General features: G+C 44.3%; 1 protein-coding gene across 1 annotated transcript in view; it reads left to right on the top strand.

Moving 5' to 3' along the window:
* The first annotated feature begins 264 nt into the window (after nucleotides 1-264).
* HPS3 (HPS3 biogenesis of lysosomal organelles complex 2 subunit 1) overlaps nucleotides 265-20,285 on the top strand; it is a 125,621-nt gene continuing 105,600 nt past the window's right edge. Inside the window, exons 1-7 of the mRNA XM_068121263.2 lie at nucleotides 265-754; nucleotides 1,670-1,875; nucleotides 10,300-10,545; nucleotides 10,750-10,894; nucleotides 11,426-11,516; nucleotides 11,627-11,703; nucleotides 18,121-18,286. Coding sequence (XP_067977364.2) covers nucleotides 541-754; nucleotides 1,670-1,875; nucleotides 10,300-10,545; nucleotides 10,750-10,894; nucleotides 11,426-11,516; nucleotides 11,627-11,703; nucleotides 18,121-18,286 — 1,145 coding nt within the window. The 5' untranslated portion in view covers nucleotides 265-540. The remainder of the gene's footprint in view (nucleotides 755-1,669; nucleotides 1,876-10,299; nucleotides 10,546-10,749; nucleotides 10,895-11,425; nucleotides 11,517-11,626; nucleotides 11,704-18,120; nucleotides 18,287-20,285) is intronic.

The following is a 20,285-nucleotide window of genomic DNA, read 5'->3' as shown; positions in this document are numbered from 1 at the left end:
ATTCCACCTTCGGTGTCGGAGGTTATGTTATGAGGTTCGGGTTCTAACATGGAAAATCATTTAATACGAATTATCTATCCCAATGCAGGACTATGGATCATGATCCCTTGAGGAAAAGAAGCGCTTTCAAAAGAGCTTCCTGAGAAATAAAACGCGACGGTGGAGAAATGACACGGATCGACATTTGCGGGAAGCGTCGTGCGACGTCTCGTGCAGGTGCAGCCGAGCTTCGTCCAACGGGCGTCGAGCTTGGAAGTTGGACGTGACGTCATGGCGTCGTAAGCGGAAGTGTTGCACGCAAACTTCTAGATTTCTGCACACGGGGCCTCGGGGAGGAGATCCTCCTGTAAACGGTCGCGGGAGGGAGGGAAATGAGATTCGTGATTAACCTCGGGGTGGTTGAGACAGACACGCGCAATGAGCGGATAGATTGGGACATATTATGCACAAAGACGACCGTCCGGCAGTCCGAGCATCGTGAGCGCTTGGGTAAACCGCGTAGGTCGTCGCCGGGTAACGCGGTTTATCGATACAGGGATCATGGTTCGGATGTACAACTGCCACCCGATCGTCGGACAGCAGGTGCTCCACATCCCGCGGGAGCCGCATCTGTGCGCCGCCGGAGACCGCTCCCTGGTCGTCGCGACCGACGGAGCGCTGTTCGGCTTCACTTTGGGACGGACGAGTTACGAGGCCGCGGGAGCCTGCGGAACGGTCTCTCCGAGGGTCTCTGTACTCGCGTACGGAGAGAAACGTACGTACGTGCTCAGGGTTACGTGTTCAGTGCTTGATCTACACCTTCCATGTATTTCCATTTATTTATAAATAACTGTTACGTCATTGATGCACTTCCTTTTTTTGGTGCTGATGGATTTCGTTTGTTTTCTTTTGTTTTCTTTTGTTTGACGAGACAAACTTGTCCATTCGATGATTCGAACGGTCGGTGAAGCATTTATTTTCCATTTCCAATACAAAATGTTAATGTTCCTGCTCGACGAACTTCCGAAAACGGTTTTCATCGTGATATCTACAAATTACGTACGCATAGGGAGTTGGGTTGGTAAAGTGAGCACAGCAAAAACGACAGGATATAGTAGAACGAACTGTTTTCATCGTGATATCTACAAATTACGTACGCATAGGGAGTTGGGTTGGTAAAGTGAGCACAGCAAAAACGACAGGATATAGTAGAACGAACTGTTTTCATCGTGATATCTACAAATTACGTACGCATAGGGAGTTGGGTTGGTAAATTGAGCACAGCAAAAACGACAGGATATAGTAGAACGAACTGTTTTCATCGTGATATCTACAAATTACGTACGCATAGGGAGTTGGGTTGGTAAATTGAGCACAGCAAAAACGACGAAGAGGAGAGTGTGAGATAGAAGAGTGGGAAGATAAGACAATGCTGTGGTGGAGGTCCATCTCCATACTGTTGATTGAGCAGCGGAGCACTCACAACAAGTGGTGACCATTTTCCACAGTCAAGAAGCACTTCTGGACAGGTGACCACTCCATTCCAGGGTGTGGAAATGCCCAACTCAAGCTACAATGGAACTGAAAACCACACTAGTGAAGGCAATTCATCAAATGTTATGTCTAGTAAACGTTTATGAATTAAAGACTATAAGGAAATGTGATTGACTAAAGCACCTTGTGTACCTAGATGACTATGTGTTGACTCTCGAGCACGGGAAGGGGGGCTCTGCGGTGCGTGCATACCTGAACTGGCGCTGTGAGGAGCACACTGAGGTCGGTTCCGCCGGCAAGGTCCTATACCAGGTCCGTGAAATTGGGAGCCTTTCCACCACCATTCATCACCAGTCTACCCCGCTCAAACGAGTTATCCACGTACTTGAGTTTCCCCTCAAGGTGGGCTTTAAATGCAAACGCCATATTTCTTATTGCATACTATACCTCTGAGATCCATAATATTGCAGAATATCAGGTGCACAAAGGGAAGTCCTTGGTTTTATTGCAAATGTTTGGGTCATTCAAATGGCATTCATACTGTTGCGTAAATTCATCAAATTATCAGTGATAGCAATGATGTGTGTTTATTTTTTTTTATTTATAAATTAACGACCTTTATAAATGAGTGTGAAACAAATTGCTTAAATAAATAATAAAAAACTGTCATTTTATAGGATCGGTATCCGAAGCAGGATATCTCAAAAAGTTATGGATGGATTTGAACGAAACTGAATGCGCAGGTTGGGTTTGTCTCAAGGACGGATCCAGCAGTGACAGGTGACGAGGCCAAAAACGATATGCAGCATGATATTTCAAAAAGTTATGGATGGATTTGGACGAAACTGAATGCGCAGGTTGGGTTTGTCGCAAGGACGGATCCAGCAGTGACGGGTGACGAGGCCAAAAACGATATGCAGCATGATATTTCAAAAAGTTATGGATGGATTTGGACGAAACTGAATGCGCAGGTTGGGTTTGTCGCAAGGACGGATCCAGCAGTGACGGGTGACGAGGCCAAAAACGATATGCAGCATGATATTTCAAAAAGTTGTGGATGGATTTGGACGAAACTGAATGCGCAGGTTGGGTTTGTCGCAAGGACGGATCCAGCAGTGACGGGTGACGAGGCCAAAAACGATATGCAGCATGATATTTCAAAAAGTTATGGATGGATTTGGACGAAACTGAATGCGCAGGTTGGGTTTGTCGCAAGGACGGATCCAGCAGTGACGGGTGACGAGGCCAAAAACGATATGCAGCATGATATTTCAAAAAGTTGTGGATGGATTTGGACGAAACTGAATGCGCAGGTTGGGTTTGTCTCAAGGACGGATCCAGCAGTGACGGGTGACGAGGCCAAAAACGATATGCAGCATGATATTTCAAAAAGTTATGGATGGATTTGGACGAAACTGAATGCGCAGGTTGGGTTTGTCTCAAGGACGGATCCAGCAGTGACGGGTGACGAGGCCAAAAACGATATGCAACATGATATTTCAAAAGGTTATGGATGGATTTGGACGAAACTGAATGCGCAGGTTGGGTTTGTCTCAAGGACGGATCCAGCAGTGACGGGTGACGGGGCCAAAAACGATATGCAGCATGATATTTCAAAAAGTTATGGATGGATGTGGACGAAACTGAATGCGTAGGTTGGGTTTGTCTCAAGGACGGATCCAGCAGTGACGGGTGACGGGGCCAAAAACGATATGCAGCATGATATTTCAAAAAGTTATGGATGGATGTGGACGAAACTGAATGCGCAGGTTGGGTTTGTCTCAAGGACGGATCCAGCAGTGACGGGTGACGGGGCCAAAAACGATATGCAGCATGATATTTCAAAAAGTTATGGATGGATGTGGACGAAACTGAATGCGCAGGTTGGGTTTGTCGCAAGGACGGATCCAGCAGTGACGGGTGACGGGGCCAAAAACGATATGCAGCATGATATTTCAAAAAGTTGTGGATGACTTATGACTAAACTTGGTGGATGAGTTGCTTAGGTGACAAGAACAAGCCGATTCGATTTTGGTTCAGGTCCGGATCCAGATTTCAGTGGGATACAAAAGGTAAACTATTCAGCCTGGTGGAGGTATGCTCTCCACCAAGTGCCGTTCTAGTTACAGTCTGCACTGCTCCTTCAGATTCACCGTTCCATGAGCAAATTAAGGGCTGGAAGTAGTTTGGTTAATTCCGTAAACAAAGCAGAATAATTTAAACTATTGACACGATCAAGGGAGCACTGTCGGTCCTAAGACCTTCGGGTATGCCATGTCTACTACAGATGGATTTCAGAGCATCATTAGTTGTGCGGGTTCTCATATTCCTGAGCTCGCATACCTCCACAAATTTTGAATGATCATCACCAACTAAAATGTGCAGTTTTGACTCGAACTCAAAATAGGTGCACGACTACCTGGTTGCAGGGTATATCTGGAATCGGTGTCGGTATGAGTGGTTCCGGAGGAAGCTTATTCTGGTAATCCGCACATGTAGTGCAGTTTTTACCGCATTTTCGATATGCTGGTGCATTGCTGGCCAATAGAGTACTTCCCTAGCCCCCTGATTGCACTTTACAATACGAAGGCGAGAGATTATGCCTTATGTGTTGGTATGTTTCCCCGGGGACTCTGAAGACCGTAACAATATAATGTGTTTTTTTATTATCCTGTCCACCTTGCAGCGGGAGACGGGGTTTTGCAATCGTGTCTGTCTGTGTGTCTGTCCGGGCCGTAACTTTTTTTTACCATACGAGCTTTTCTCATCAAAGTTTCAACAAAGCTCTATTATGAGAATGTGGAGAAGACAAATGCATAATTTGGTCAAAAGGTCAAAGGTCAGCATCACAAAATCATCGAATTGACCTGAAAATTTAAGAATTTGCATATTGGATCACTGAATTGGTTCACCAATCAAAAGCGAGAAGCCGATTGTTTTGCGTCGGAGGGATTATGTTTTCGAGTTGTCCATCCGGCTGTCCGTCCGTCCGTGATAGGTTTCCGTTACCGCAATAACTTTAGAACGGCTGAAGGGATCTAAGTCAAACTTGGTGCAGGTATGCATTATGAGGTAAATATTAACTGATTAGATTTTGGGGTTAGGAGGTCAGAGGTCCCGTTAGGAGGTCAGAGGGGGTCAGAGGTCCCGGTCAGAGGTCCCGTTTAGTAAAAATTCTGTTACCGAGATAACTTGTGTACCGACCGGTGATGGGATTTTGACCAAACTTGGTACAAATATATATTTTGATAATAAGATGAACTGATTCGATTTCAGCATCAAAGGTCAGAGGTCATGTCAGGTAAAAATATGATACTAGAAATCAGCTGAAGGGATTTCAATCGAACTTGGTACAAGTGTTATAATGATTTAATAATGTGGGGGGAAGCATATCCGGCAACATCGAAGAGTGCCGTTTTTTTTTTTTCTTTAAGCAAAAGGTCAGGGTTGCATAAAATTGTCAATTTTCATCCAATTGACTTGAAATTTGAGCAAGGTTTGCATATTGGGTCACTGGAGCCTATTGCTTTTGAGGTCAAAAGGACATGGTCGCCTAAAATCGTCATTTTTTTTTTTGGATCTTTTCATCCTCGCCTGAGGAGACGGTATTGCATTTGAGTCCGTCCGTTTGTTTATTTTTCTGTTTGTTTGTTTGTCCGCACAGAATAAATATGATTTTCTCTGCAACCATTGGTCCAATTGACAGGAAATTTTCAGCATAGGTGCACCTCCACCTGTAAAATTTTTAAATTATAATTATGACATCACATGTCATGTGGTATGGCCGCCATCTTGGGACAACCAAAAAAAATTGCCACACTATATCTCTCAAAGCGCTGTATAGAAAAAATTCAGACATGGCTCATTGTAAAGAGCTCTCCATGTGGAATAACATGTGTTAATGATGATGTCATAGGTACCTCCATTATGACGTCATCATTAGACAAGTACAAAACTTCATCCGATCCGATCAAGATGAAATTTCTTGAGCATAATCTAGAATAAATTAGTTTAGAAAACAAATAATGATGACGTCATCGGTCACGTGGTTCGGCCACCATTTTTGTTTTTAACACAAAAGCCTTAAAAACCACTGAAAACACATCCTGGCGAGAGTCTGCAATCTCTGATTGCCCTTTCTTGTTTTAGCTGTTTTCGTCATGTTTTGCAAATGTAAGAAGAAGAAGTAGTCTGAATACAAATCAGATTTTTTTTTTTTTTTTTTTTTTTTTTTTTTTTGTATACAATATCGAGGCTCGTGAAAGAGCGAACATTAATCACATGAACACACAGAAAGACAAACCGACACATAAAACATATAACATAGGGAGCGGTAGACAAGATGGGGAGAGAGGGGGAAGGACACAAACACAACATTTGAGAGCAGGGACCGAGAGACATGGAGACATCGAGAGATCTGAGAGAGGGCGAGGGCTTTGGGGGGGGGGGGGGCGTGGGAAGGGGGCAGTGGGAGAGGTATAAAACATATGGACACTGCCAGGACTTCCAGGAAAGAAGTTGGAATTTCAAACAAGGTGGATCTGGGGTGAATTAGCGGGGGTAGAAAAGATCAAGGTTTTGGATGGGGGAAGATAAGAGATGGTGGTGAACAGCTGTTTTAAAGACCTGGAGGGAGGAGTGGGATTGAAGGGAGTGAGGGAGTTTGTTCCAGAGGCGGGAGAAAAGAGGAATGAAAGAGTGAAGGTGAGCGGAGAGCCGAGATTTCGGCAGTTTAACCATCAGAGGGTTGCTGGCAGATCTTGTGCGACCTGTAGGAATATTTGGGGGACAGAGCACAGAGAGAGCTGGGGGTGCAAGGCCGGAGAGGAGTCGGTAGAAGACAGAAAGACCACCTACCTGCCTGTGGTGAGTGAGTGAAAGGCCCTCAGAGATAGCTTCATCGCGGGAGATTCCAATAATTCTGAAAGCTTTGGTTTCAACAGCGTGAAGCCGAGCTAGGTGTGAGGCAGGAGCACTGGCCCATAGGGGAGAACAGTATTCCATTGAGCTGCGGATGAAAGCCTTGTATGTGGTGAGGAGCTCAGGTGTGCCGAGGAAGGACTTCGCACGACGGAGGATGCCCAGTCGGCGACTGGCTTTGGAGGCCAGCTTGGAAATGTGGTTTTCCCAAGAAAGATCATGGCAGATAGTGAGACCCAAAATCTTGAGCGACAGAACTTCTTGGAGAGGATTGTTGAGAAAGTAGATGGGAGGGTTGTCCAGTCGATCTTTTCGGAGAGACATAGTAAGAGTGTGAGATTTGTCAGGATTGAAAGACATGTTCCACTTGTTTGACCAGTCTGTGATTTTGTCCAGGTCTTCAGAGAGTGAGGAGGCAGCAGACTGCCGATCTGAGGGAAGAGGAATGGAGCGGCAGAGAGTGGAGTCATCAGCAAAGAGATAGAGAGGATTTTCGAGAGAGTCAGAGAGATCATTGATGAAGACCAGAAAAAGCACGGGGCCCAGAACACTGCCTTGGGGAACTCCAGCCTGAACAGGAAGAGGAGATGAGAGAAACCCATTCAGGGCCACACGTTGACGACGACTAGAGAGGAAGTCCGCCAGCCATGCGTGGAGATTTCCATGGATACCAAAGGAGGAGAGTTTGGTGAGCAGAGCGGGGTGCCAGACCGTGTCGAAGGCACGTGATATGTCGAGGGAGACAGCTCTAATTTCCTGTTTGGCATTGAGGACCTCCATCCATTGTTGAGACAGCAGAAGCAGCATGTCCAGAGTAGAGTGACCTGGTCTGAAACCAAATTGATGATCAGAGATCAAGCCATTGGAGAAGAGGAAAGATTTCATATCAGAAGCAATGATGGATTCCATGACTTTGCTGATAATTGGGAGAAGGCTGATTGGTCTGTAGTTGCTAGGATCTGTTTTTGCACCTTTTTTGTGCAAAGCGGTGATGTTGGCTGATTTCCAAGCAGATGGCAGTTGACCTTGAGCAAAAGAGAGGGTGAAGAGAACAGAGAGAGGGTGAGATAGAGCAGCAGAGCAGGATTTTAGGACCCGTGGGCTGATGCCGTCGGGTCCAGTTGCAGAATCAGAGTCGAGGGTTGACAGAAACTTTTCCACCTTGTCAGGAGGAAAGGACACGGAGTCCAGGAGCAGCAGGGTACGACTGGGTATGGTGGGTACAGAGAGGGATGGGTTTGGGACACAAGATTTAGAGGCAAACACAGAGTTGAGGCATTCAGCTTTTTCACGTGCGGAGTCAGCTGTGTAGCCGTTTGAGGTAAGGGAGGGGATGGAGGGGGAACAAACACCAGAAACGGATTTGACCAGACGCCACCAGGATTTGGAAGAGGGAGACAGATAAGAGAGTTCGGTCTTGAGAACGGAGAGATATTGTTTCCTGGCTCTCCTGAGGGTGGACACACACTTGTTTCGGGCTTTGTGAAAGGAAATGAGATTTCCTTCCGTTGGATTTGCTTTCCAGGAGACGAAGGCAAGTTGTTTCTGGGCAACAGCCTCACCACAAGATTCCGTGTACCATGGACGGGAGGAAGGGTATGACAACTGAAGACGAGATGGGATAAATCTGTGCATGAGAGAGAGCAATTTACTTTGGAAGAATTCCCAGGATGAGTTGATGTCAGAGGTGGTAGAGATGGGAGACCAGTCCAGATGATTGATGGCTGCTTGAAGACCGTGCCAGTTGGCCTGAGTGAAATGCCAGACTCGTCGACGCTGAGCAGGCTCCCTGAGGATGGTCAGAGAGATGTCCACTTTAACAAGGACATGATCAGATGATCCGATCGGAGCAGAAGAAGAGCAGCAGACATTTTCAGGGAAGTTAGTCATAACCAAGTCCAGAAGAGAAGATGTTCCGTTGACTGAGATCCGGGTCGGGAAATTGACAGATTGTGTCAGTCCCAGTGAGTCGCAGAAGTCCTTTGCTGAGGAGCCATGGCTGGTGAGAGAGGTACCCACACCCAGCCAACTGGCATGATGACAGTTGAAATCACCACATATGAGGAAGAGAGAGTTGGGATGAGTAGATAGAAGTTGGTCCATATCATCAGACAGCGAGATGTAGATGGAGTCATCACTGTTTGGTGGACGGTACAACACACATATGAACAAGAGGTGGGAGCGAAGGGGAAGCCGTAGCCAGAGGTATTCCTGGGGGTGAGGTGGAGAGAGTGCAGTGCAGGGCGAGTGAGGAAGAGAGTTTTTGATAAAGATAGCAACCCCGCCTCCAGGACGAGGCTCAGGTCTATCATACCGGAGGAGGGAGTAGCCCGGGAGAGATACTATGGAATCAGAGACATCATAAAGGAGGAAAGTTTCTGTTAAGCAGATCACGTCTGGTTTGACAGAAGCAACCTGTATGGAGAGATCAGTTAAGTTTGAACGAAGGCCCCGGATGTTTGAGGTCCATACCGTTAATGAAGAGGAAGGGGGAGCATCAGATACAGAACAGGGGGGAGGAGGGGTAGGGTAAGATGTGGAAGAGGTGGAAGAGGTAGGGAGAGCTGTTGAAGGTGTGTCAGAGATTTCAGAATAGCTCGGAGAAAGGGAAGGATGGGGCGGACAAAAGGTTTGATGGTGATTGTGTGAGCCACAATGAGGTGTTATTTGAGGAGGGGGAAGAGCGAGGCAGAAGGTTGGGGGAGATGGAGGTGAGAGTTTGAAGGGGGAAGAAGCGGGGAGGACGCTTTGAGGAGGGGGAGTGAGCGGGGGGAAATTGAGAAGCAATGAGGGTGGGGAGATTTGAAGGGGAGGGGTGAGGGGGGAGTTTGGGAGGGAAGGGACAAGGGGAGGGATTTGAAAGGGATGGGATATGGGGGAGATTTGGAGGGGAGGGGTGAGGCAGGAGTCTAGGAGGGGAGGGTCGAGGGGGCGTCTTGGCGGGGAGGGGTGAGGGAGTAGTTTAGGAGGGAGGGGGCAAGGGGGGAGATTTGAAAGGGATGGGTGATGGGGAAGATTTGGAGGGGAGGGGTGATGGGGAAGATTTGGAGGGGAGGGGTTATGGGGAAGATTTGGAGGGGAGGGGTGAGATTGGATTTTTGAAAGTGTACGATTTATGGGAAACGAACATTTATTGCAAAATGAGTTTCTTGTGACCTTCGAGTTAAAAATACGTTTAAGGACGCTGGATGGAGGATGGAGTGCAGGAGAGTTTAGGGAATGTAGAACAAAGGCACTATAGGAGATGGATATTTTTTTTGGGATGAATTGATTTGGTGAGCAAGTCGAAAGCAGCCTTTTAAAGAAGAAGAAGAAAAAGGTGTTATAAAATATGACGGAATACATAACTTGAGGGGAAAGTGTAAACATTGAAGGTTAATGAGTGAAAACTATCTGGGGAAATGGGGGAGAAACACGTGGTCGAAGAACGAACGAACGAATAAGAATGAATAAACGAATGAGAACAGAGAAGGAAATGTTTTTTTTTTTGTTTTTTTTTTAGTTGAGATTTACACAAGGAAGTAGGCTATGGGTGAAAAGAACTGGGAATACAGAGAACGAAAGTTATTGGATCACAAACGACGGACCACTGAGAGAAAAACAAAGCCTCAAGGTTGTACAGTGCACACTGTACAAGGCCTTGCTCGCGACACGGCAAACAGACGATCAATTTATGAAAGATAAACACCGAGAAACAACCAAAGTTGCACACAATAACTTCACACACCGAAAGATAAATACAGTTTCGACAAAATACAATTGTGAACAGACTTAACTTCGAAAAACGTGGAGACCGTGTGGAGCTTCGAAAATCCCTGCCGCCGTCTCCAAGATCTCGCGAGATGCGGACAGGCTTTGCATTTTCAGATGCTCTCTAGTTAATATACGGTATGTATTCTCTTCTAGGAAAACCCAATTTGCCTTGGAAGCTGCCCAAACACTGGAAACGTCATCATTGGGCTGGCTGGAAAGAGGGTTAATATTTACTCTCTCGTTCGGCTTCAACTGATATCGACGCCACACGAAAAGAGTGAGGATCTTTCAACCACGGAAAACGTCAAGAGTGGATCAGTTTTCGAAAATGTCAGGACTCGTCATCAGAAGAATGAAAATCCCAGCAAGTGCAAAGATGGCTCTTTGCCCAAGAGATTGGTAACATCTATTAGAGTTATCTTTTTCGATATAAATTATTTTTTGTAAAGTAACATAACTTTGGAGGGATTTATCGACTGTATTCCAATATGTGTAAATTTATCTTGAACATTTGCGTTTGAGATTTTGTTGTTATTGTGGTATTTCATTGCAAGACAACAACAACAAAAAAACAATGAAAACTTTTGTTATCTCCACCCACAGCCAAACATTGATTTTGAGCTGACAGCATCCCTCCATCTTGCGTTTTCTCCATGTGAGGTAGCACTTTGTGAAGGTTATGTTGCTGCAATGTCGAAAGGTCAGATACACATCTTTCATCTGGGGTGTCAGAGGTCAGAGGGCAAAGGTGAGATGATGCATTCCCATGTTTGATGATATTGACACATGTGAGCTCTTCAGTAGCTAAATCATCTGTTGTATGTTTCTATGATTTTTCTATGATTGATTTTCATAGAATGAATTATGATTATGATTATGATTTATAATTTTATGATTATGATTATTTGATTTGATAGATTTGATAGATTATTTGATAGATTTTGATTATGATTATATGATTTATGATGATGTGATTATTTATTATGATTATAATTATGATTTTCTATGATTTTTCTATGATTTTCTATTTTTTAAATTTATTTATGTTTCTATGATTTCTTTATTGACACACACAACACACACACACACGCATACATACATACATACATACATGCATACATACACGCATGCGTGTTTGTATGAAGGTGTAACATTGATCTTGAAGTAAATGTTACTCATTAACAATAAAACTGATAAGCATGTTCTTAAATTTTATTTTGGAGCAAAAACAATTAAAAATTAAAGTTCACTTCTCTTTTAACTTTTCACACTTTACCAGCAAATGGGGTTCAGAGACTGACCTTTGGCTTCAACTGTCACAACAAATCGGATCCTGATATTTCTCTCACGTTGAACCCTGTGCTGAGTAGGTGAGGCCGTGTGTAATCCTGATGTACATTTACATTTTTCTGTTTTTTATATAATTCCATACATTTCTGTTGTTTATACCTGCTGGCATTTCCTTTCTGTTTTTTTGTAGGACATTTATCTCTGGGGTTGGAGGAAAACAAACAGACAGTCTGCATTCTTTGCACCTTCAACCATTCTATGTGAAAGGTAACCAACTGAAGATTAACTCTTTCATCATCCAAATTTCATCCGCAGCTGATTTTACTCGCCATGTCGTGAAGGTTCATGAAGTGGGGGTTTGTCATTATTGGCCCATTCCTTCTCAAGCTAAGCCTTGATGGCAGTAGATCACAAGCATAACATACTCTGCTAATTCATTTATAATAAACATTTTTTTACTGCACACACAAATGTGAGATACACATTCATGTGGAACAGGAGGCATCATACCTCGAAAATCTAATACTTTGTCATTAATGCATATACAGCATCTGGCAAAAAAAATTCACATCATAGTGGAGCTCACACACACACACACACACACACACACAAACACACAAAAACACACACACACACACACACAAACACAAAAACACACACACACAAACACACACAAACACACACACACACACACACACACACACAAAAACACACACACACACACACACACACACACACACACTCTCCGATGGAGACGTCTCTTTTAGTCATAGATGATGTGTTGTTGGCCCGTCTGCTCGCATTGATTGCTAATTGATGTTGAAGATACCACGGTTTCTTTCAATAGCATGTAGGTGAGTGTGAAATTGCACCCTGGCCAATTCACCTGCTCCATTCAACATTAGGTCTGGTAGCCTGTTAGTCAATGGCATTGGCCCTATCTTGCATCCTCTCTGAGCTGTAGGCCCCTTGTATAGACATTGGGTAGTAAGAAGAAGAAAAAAACAAGAAGACGTCATGCGGAGCACGATACTTGCAAAATACGCCCCCCCCCCCCCCCTCCCCAAGAAAAAAAAATCCATTGATACTGAAAATTGTCCATTTCATCAAGATTAAAATTGACAATCTTGATCAAAGCTCGGGTCAATAAGCAGAAAATTGACGATTTTGCAGATGAAAATGATGATTTTGGAATGTTGACCTTGAGTTGACCTTTGACCTTTTGACCTCAAAAATAGTTGGTTTCCCTATTTAGTAACTCGATGTGCAAATGCTGTTCAATTTTCAAGTCAATCGGTTGTGAATTGACAGCTTTTTCGATGAAAATTGATGATTTTTAAAATTTGACCTTAAGTTGACCTTTGACCTTTTGACCTCAAATAGTTAATTTCCCAATTTAGTGACTTGATATACAAATGCTATTCAATTTTCAAGTCAATCAGATTTAAAATAGCGATTTTAGAAATTTGACCTCCAGATGACCTTTGACCTTTGACCTCAAAATCAATAGGCTTCTCAATTGGGACGACTTATACAACTTGGTGAAGTTTCGTGACGATCGGTTTAGAATTGTGACCTGTAGGCCGGTGACAAACAGACAAACATACAGACAAACAGAACCACAAACGGAACCGACCAATATACTTGAAAAATCTTCGATTTTGCAAGTAATAAATAGGACCAGTGGTTCTGTAGCTCACCTGGCTGTTTGTCAAAAAGTGGTGTGATCTGGATGGATCAAGCTAAAAATAAGAGCTGGATTTAGAATAGACATTTTAGGTCAAGTAGTATTGACATGATGTTCACAGTCGTGCAACTCCCTGCTATCTGAGCCTTTGTTTTGAAGACATTGTTTACTTACGGTATGATGATATCACTTCCTGGTGTCAAAATTAGCCCTATTTGACAAGGTGCAACTCCAAGGTTTCTGTAATTTATATTTTTCGAGATATTGCCCACTTTCTGTATTATAACATATTGTGCTTTGGATCGGTTTATTTTAATCAAACTATCCCAAAGTTAGTCGATCATATATTTTAAGTTTCTCATTGATCAGTCGAGCAGTTTCAGAGAATATGAACTTTAAAGGTTTTTCTTTGATCCATAATATGGCTGCCAGACCACATGATCAATGACATCATCGTTATCAAATTATATTTCCAACATCGTTGTCAATTTATGGTTATCTTTTTGAGGCAATGTTTTTATGGCCGGATGCCCTTCCTGACGCCAACCCTCTTAGTCGTCTCTTACGACACGCAGGGATCCGGTGTACCTATTCTAATCCAGGGTACACACTGGGAAACGTTAAAAACATGGAAATTCTGGGGGGGGGGGGGGGGGGGGGGGGAGGGCGGCGTCAGCATCACGGCTGCGGTTTAAACATATTTAAACAAAACCATGAAAAACAATCTGGGAAAAGTCTCTAAGTGAGAACGTGGATTTGAGAAAGCAGGAGCAGAGGTGGAAGAAAAACGAGATATAGGGGGCGGGGCACAAGTCGAGACGAGGAGGAGAGCGAACAAGCACGTATCCGGGAGGAGAGAAAGAATTAAGAGCAGGCCGCGCACGAGGCACGAACAAAAAAAACGACTAATTACACGCAAATTTGCAACAACTACAAAACCAAAACCAAATAGAAACGCACAATAACGCATACACAACAAAATACCCAGCGGAAATTTGACAAAGATACGAACGGGAAAACACTCAAACTTTGATGCCGTGGAGAGATCGAAGCAAGCCTCGTCGCTCGAGGGACCGGCAGTCGGATATGCTCCACAGGTTGGTCGAAGCGATGAAGAGAAGGACAAGTTCTGGTGTGTGATAGAGAAGCTGATGGAAAACGTGAAAGATGAGGAAGTTGTTGTGGTAGGAGGAGACCTAAATGGACATGTGGGAAGGAGTATGGATGGTTTTGACGGAGTTCATGGGGGTTACGGATATGGTGTGAGAATTGGAGTAGGTGGAAGGATTTTGGAGTTTGCTGATGGAGTTGATTTGTTGATTTGTAATACTCAGTTCCAGAAAGAGGATAATAAGCTTGTTACATACACGTCAGGTGGGTCGACGACAACCGTTGACTACCTGATGGTGCGTAGGCGAGATAGGGGGCACCTCCGGGACACAAAGGTGGTCCCGGGGGCGGAGGCTGTTTCACAGCACCACTTGGTTGTCTGCGACATCAGGGTGAAAGGTGCGAGGAGAGCTCGGCGGGTGAAGTACCAACCGAGAATGAAGGTGTGGAGGTTGAAAGAGGTGACAGTAAAGGAGGCATTAAAAGAGAGGTTGAGTAGGGTCGAGGATGATGTGGTTGAGCTTGAAAGTGGTTGGATGTCATTGAAAGCTCGTCTGTTGGGAGCCGTTGGTGAGGTATATGGATGGACAAAAGGACCACCGAGGCACTCGGAAACATGGTGGTGGGATGATGAAGTTGGAAAGAGGATTGACGAGAAAAGGAAGAAGTTCAAGGAGTGGCAGAAGGCGAAGGATACGGGAGCAGAAACAGGAGCAGAAACAGCAGAGCATGAAAGTTATAAGGCAGCCAGGAAGGCTGCAAAGAAAGAGGTAGCAAAGGCGCAGGAGGCATGTAGGAAAATGTTCGGAGAACGCTTGGATTCGGAAGAGGGTCAGAAAGCAGTATTCAGGATTGCAAAGCAGATAGCGAAAGAGAGGTGTGATGTGATGGGGCTGAGTTGCTTGAAGGATGAAGTGGGACAAATCATTGTCGACCCAGATGGAATTAAAGGAAGATAGAAAAGATATATGGAAATGCTGTTGAATACAGAGAATGAATGGGATGGCAACATCGAGAGTAACCCAGTTTTAGGACCGGCAGAGAAGATAACTGAGAAGGAAGTTGAGGAAGCGATTAAAGCAATGAAGGGTAGAAAAGCGGGAGGGCCGACGGGAGTTGTGGGAGATATGTTGAAGGCAGCAGGAAGTTGGGGTGTGAAGAGAATGACAGAGATCTGTAATCTGGTGGTGAACGAAGGCCGCATTCCAGTGGATTGGGAACTGAGTACCCTCGTCCCTCTATACAAGGGGAAAGGTGACCCTCTGGAGTGTGGCTCGTACCGAGCGATAAAGTTATTGGAGCATGGAATGAAGGTATTGGAAAGGGTGTTGGAGAGGAGGATAAGGAAGAAAGTGAAGATCGACGAAATGCAGTTTGGATTTATGCCAGGAAGAGGAACGACAGACGCGCTTTTCATTGTGAGGCAGTTGCAGGAGAAGTACATGGAGATTGGAGAACAGGAAGAAGTTGTTTCTTGGGTTTGTTGATCTGGAGAAAGCATTCGATAGGGTTCCACGCAAAGTATTGACATGGGCATTGAGGAAGTTAGGAGTGGAGGAATGGTTGATCAGAGTTGTGATGGCAATGTACAAAAGACCACTAAAGACCTGTACAGCACAGCTGTAAGGACGAAGGACGGGAACAGTGGCGAGTTTGAGGTGAAGGTGGGAGTGCATCAGGGGTCGGTGCTGGGTCCACTACTATTTGTAGCTGTGATGGAGGTGCTGGCTCAGAACGTAAAGGAGGGTTTACCGTGGGAGTTGTTGTATGCAGATGATCTGGTGTTGGTTGCGGAAAGTATGGATGGACTGAAGGAAAAGATGAACAAGTGGAAGGAATGTATGGAGTCAAAAGGTCTGAAGGTGAATATCGGAAAGACGAAGGTGATGGCAAGTGGTAAAGCATGTGGTGAGGTGGAAAGAACTGGGAAGTGGCCCTGTGCTGTGTGTAGGAAGGGTGTCGGAGTGAACTCCATTCAATGTTCAATGTGCGCTGAGTGGGTTCATCAAAACTGTAGTGGTCTGAGAGGGTCATTAACCAGTGTGGCAGCTACATTCAAATGTAAGGTGTGCACAGAGGGAGCTGCAGATGGAGGAAATGTTGAGTTGGATCTTGGAGACGGCGTGAAGCTGGAAGGTGTGAAAACATTTTGCTACCTCAGAGACATGCTGAATGGAGAAGGTGGATCAGACTCTGCAACGGTTGCTAGAGTGAGATGTGCATGGAAGAAGTTTTGGGAACTGAGTGGTGTGCTGATGATGAGGGGAGTGTCGTTGAAGCTGAAGGGAAAGGTGTATGCTGTATGTGTGAGAAGTGTTATGATTTATGGGAGCGAGACATGGGTAATGAAAGTAGAGCAGCAACGAAGGCTGGAAAGGGTGGAAATGCGAATGGTTCGACGGATGTGCGGAGTATCGATGAGAGAGAGGAAGACAAATGATGAATTGCAAAAGATGATGGGAATAGAGCCTGTGATTGATGCTGTGAAGAGGAACAGGTTGAGATGGTTTGGTCATGTGTTGAGGAAGGATGAAAATGACTGGTTGAGAAGAGTGATGGAAATGAATGTAGAAGGAAGTAGAGGACTGGGAAGACCGAGAAAGACTTGGCTAAAGATGGTGGAAGAAGAAATGCGGGCAAGGGGGTTAACAAGGAGAGATGCAGAAAATAGGGCAAAATGGAGAAGATTGTCATGGGGACCGCAAGGCTAACCCCCGCTCTTGTAGGGAAAATGGCCTTTAAAATGCATGTTGTTTGTTGTTGTTGTCAAATTATATTTCCAAGTCAATCACTTATGTAACATTTCAAATCGGTCAGTTGAGCAGTTTCAGAGGAGATTTTAAAAGACTTTCTTTTGATCCAATATGGCTGCCCTACCACATGACTGATGACATCATTGTTAACAAATGTTTCCCATGGGAAGTCGATTACAAATTTTAAGTTTTGCATTGGTTGAATAAGTGGTTTTAGAGAAGATTGTTCAAGGTTTTTCTGCAATCCAGAGACCAAACTAGGTCAAAGTTCAAGTACTTTTGGGACCTTTAAACGTTGTGCTGACCTACATATAGGTGGAGGGGGAGGATGCCATGAACAAGCCTGAGTTCTATCACACCAAAGATCATTCAGCCATGTTTGGTCACAAGTTTTAAGTGTTTACTGATGGGTGACGTGCCATCCCATAAGCTCACATCTGAACTATGTTCCAGGTGAGCGGAAAAGAAGGTTTAGTGAAAATTTTCTTGATTATTCTTCTGCTTTACCAGAACCTGATTTGATTCTGCCAGGAGTTCCTGAAACCTCAGTGGTGAAATTGTTTTAACAGAGATATCCTGATATCCATAAAATATTAGTTGTTAATTTTTAATCGTGTATGAATATGCTTATTGTTACTTTAAAAAGCAAATACTCACACAAATTGTAATAATTTCTTGAAAGTGGCCTCAATGAGTGTTCCAAAACATTGTTACCAGACAACACAAGGAACGCGCTATGTCATCTATCACAAGGGATATGATATTGTGTTAACCTACAGCAGGAAAATGATGATGTACAAACCAGCCTTCTCATTTCACACTGTCTTTGGAGTTGTGTGTCATCCTGTCATCCCCATTCATAAAACACCGTCACAGTAGCCATTTTCAAACATACTCTCCTTAATATAATTTCTTTTTTTATTTTACAAGATCTCGGCTCATGGAAGAGAGAGGTGGCAGAGGGTAATTATTTTGCACAATGTGAAGTTTTTGTATACATCATTGTGTGGATTCTTCTTCAAAAAATATATAATGCCATTCAAATGTATAATCTGCTTCTTCTTTTGCATGCAGCAGGATGATGTGAAACAGTTTAAGATGTATGTTTTCTTTTATTATTTTTTTATTTTCCAGAAAATGATCAAAGACGATTGGTTGCATTGAGCTGCTTTTTCAGCCAGTCGCGTGAAGGCTTTATGTACGATTTGCTGGATGGTGGAAGATTGCTCACTCGCTATACTTATGCTGACAACGCTAAGCAAGCAGCTCTTTGTCCACATCTGCTCTTTGTCATCACAAGGCAAGCTTGCACATGCTTCAGTAATAACGTTCCTCAATTTCTATACAGTCGAACCCCGCTATTCGCGTGTTCTGTGTATTCGCGGTTGATAAATTGCGACCTGCTTCTTTATTAGCGGCCATGTGTCCCGCAAATTCGCGGCTTTTCATGGGCACAAAAAAAAATTCATGAGCCGCGAGCATGACACAGTTATAAAACCAATCTTCACCAGCCACGCACGAAGCAGCTGGACATACACAAAAAAACATCTTCTATGAGCCGTGAGCGTGACCTGCTTCTACATTCACGGCGCTGTGCTTCATGTTTTCACGGCTTTCGCGGCCACATGTTAGCCGCACTATAAGCGAGCTTTGTGGGAGGTCACAGCAGCTGCGTAAAGACGTCATCCCCGTGAATTACTGTACAGATTGCAAACACTCCACTACAAGTGCAATTAGCTGTCTCCCTTTTCCCTTTTGAAACAATGACGACATACATTCGTCGATTTTCATCGACATTCGTGGGATTTGCCTCGACATGCATTGATTTTTGCCTCAACATCCGCGGGAGGATTTTTTTCCTCGACATTCACGGATTTTGCCTCAACATGCATTGATTTTTGCCTCAACATTCACGGGGGGGGGGGGGGGGGGTTTCCTCGACATTCACGGATTTTGCCTCGACATGCCTTGATTTTGCCTCCAACATTCGCGGGGTTTTTTTTTTCCTCGACATTCGTGGATTTTGCCTCGACATGCCTCGATTTTGCCTCAACATTCATGGGGGTTTTTTTTCCTCGACATTTGCGGATTTTGCCTCGCCATGCCTTGATTTTGCCTCCAACATTCGCGGGGTTTTTTTTTTCCTCGACATTCGTGGATTTTGCCTCGACATGCCTCGATTTTGCCTCAACATTCGCGGGGTTTTTTTCCCTCGACATTCGTGGATTTTCGCGATTCGATAACCAATCCCCCCTTTATCCATTGAAACCATGCCCCGCTATTTATGGTTTCATAGTTCAGGCCATTTTTCAGGAACGTATCCCCCGCGAATAGCGGGATCCACCTGCATACTGTTGTGGAAATGGACTCCAGGGGTTAAGATTGTATAGCTTCAAAATCATTATTTCCATCGTACATGTATTAGCCTAAGAGTAACGTAATTTAGTAGTGATAAAGGATTATACATCGATATTTGTATAGATAGCTGTCGTCTTCCCTCCCTAATGTGCTTCCCTCCCTAATAAAGAGTACTTTGTTGTAAAAACTTGAAACGCTGTTTGTTTAAAAAGTAAGTTTCTTCTTCTTTGTGACATCCCAGTAAGTCTTTCAGGAACCAGCTGGGCAGGCATAACAATTGCAGTTGGTTATGGCAGGAAGTTTGTTCAGTGTTCCTTGAGGATTTCACTGCCACTTTGACAAAGATACTGTGGGAGCATTTGCATCCACCAACTAATGCTAGCAGATAGGATAACCAACTTAACATGAATCAGAGAGACAGCACGCTTGGTGATGCAACTTCCCTGCTCGCAAACAATCAGCTGGTCAAAAATCGAACCCAAACTGCTCAAAGACAAGTGCATCAAGTGCATCAAAGACAAGATGGCTCAAGACGCCATCTCTGAAACTCTTCTATATTTTGTATACGTCTAAGTTTGTAAAAGAGCTAGAACACAGAACAGAACATGAGTGGAAAGGAGGGAAGGAAACCAACAGAAGGGTAGAGGGACACAACAGAGGGAAACTTTTGGGAAGAATGAGATCAAGGGGAAGAGAGGAAGACAGACACAAGGGGGGAAAAGAAGGTGTGGTTTGTGTCAGCTTGAATGGGTGATGAGGAGGTTGGGAACAGCCATCTTGAAGCCCTGAAAGGAAGATGAGATTGAACAGACAAAGGAAGTTGGTTCTGCTGGTAAAAGATGATGAACATTCTTTTTTTTTCATTTGCAGCACCTAATTGCGAGTAGCATCATTGGCTGAGGGGGGTCACTGCTGTGCCATTGATGCAGTGCCCACTGTAG

The sequence above is a fragment of the Myxine glutinosa genome, chromosome 6 (genome assembly GCF_964187855.1).
Source record: "Myxine glutinosa chromosome 6, kmMyxGlut1.1, whole genome shotgun sequence".
Classification (NCBI taxonomy): domain Eukaryota; kingdom Metazoa; phylum Chordata; class Myxini; order Myxiniformes; family Myxinidae; genus Myxine; species Myxine glutinosa.
The sequence above is the reverse complement of the archived record's forward strand: the minus strand, read 5'-3'. Positions and strand labels throughout refer to the sequence as shown.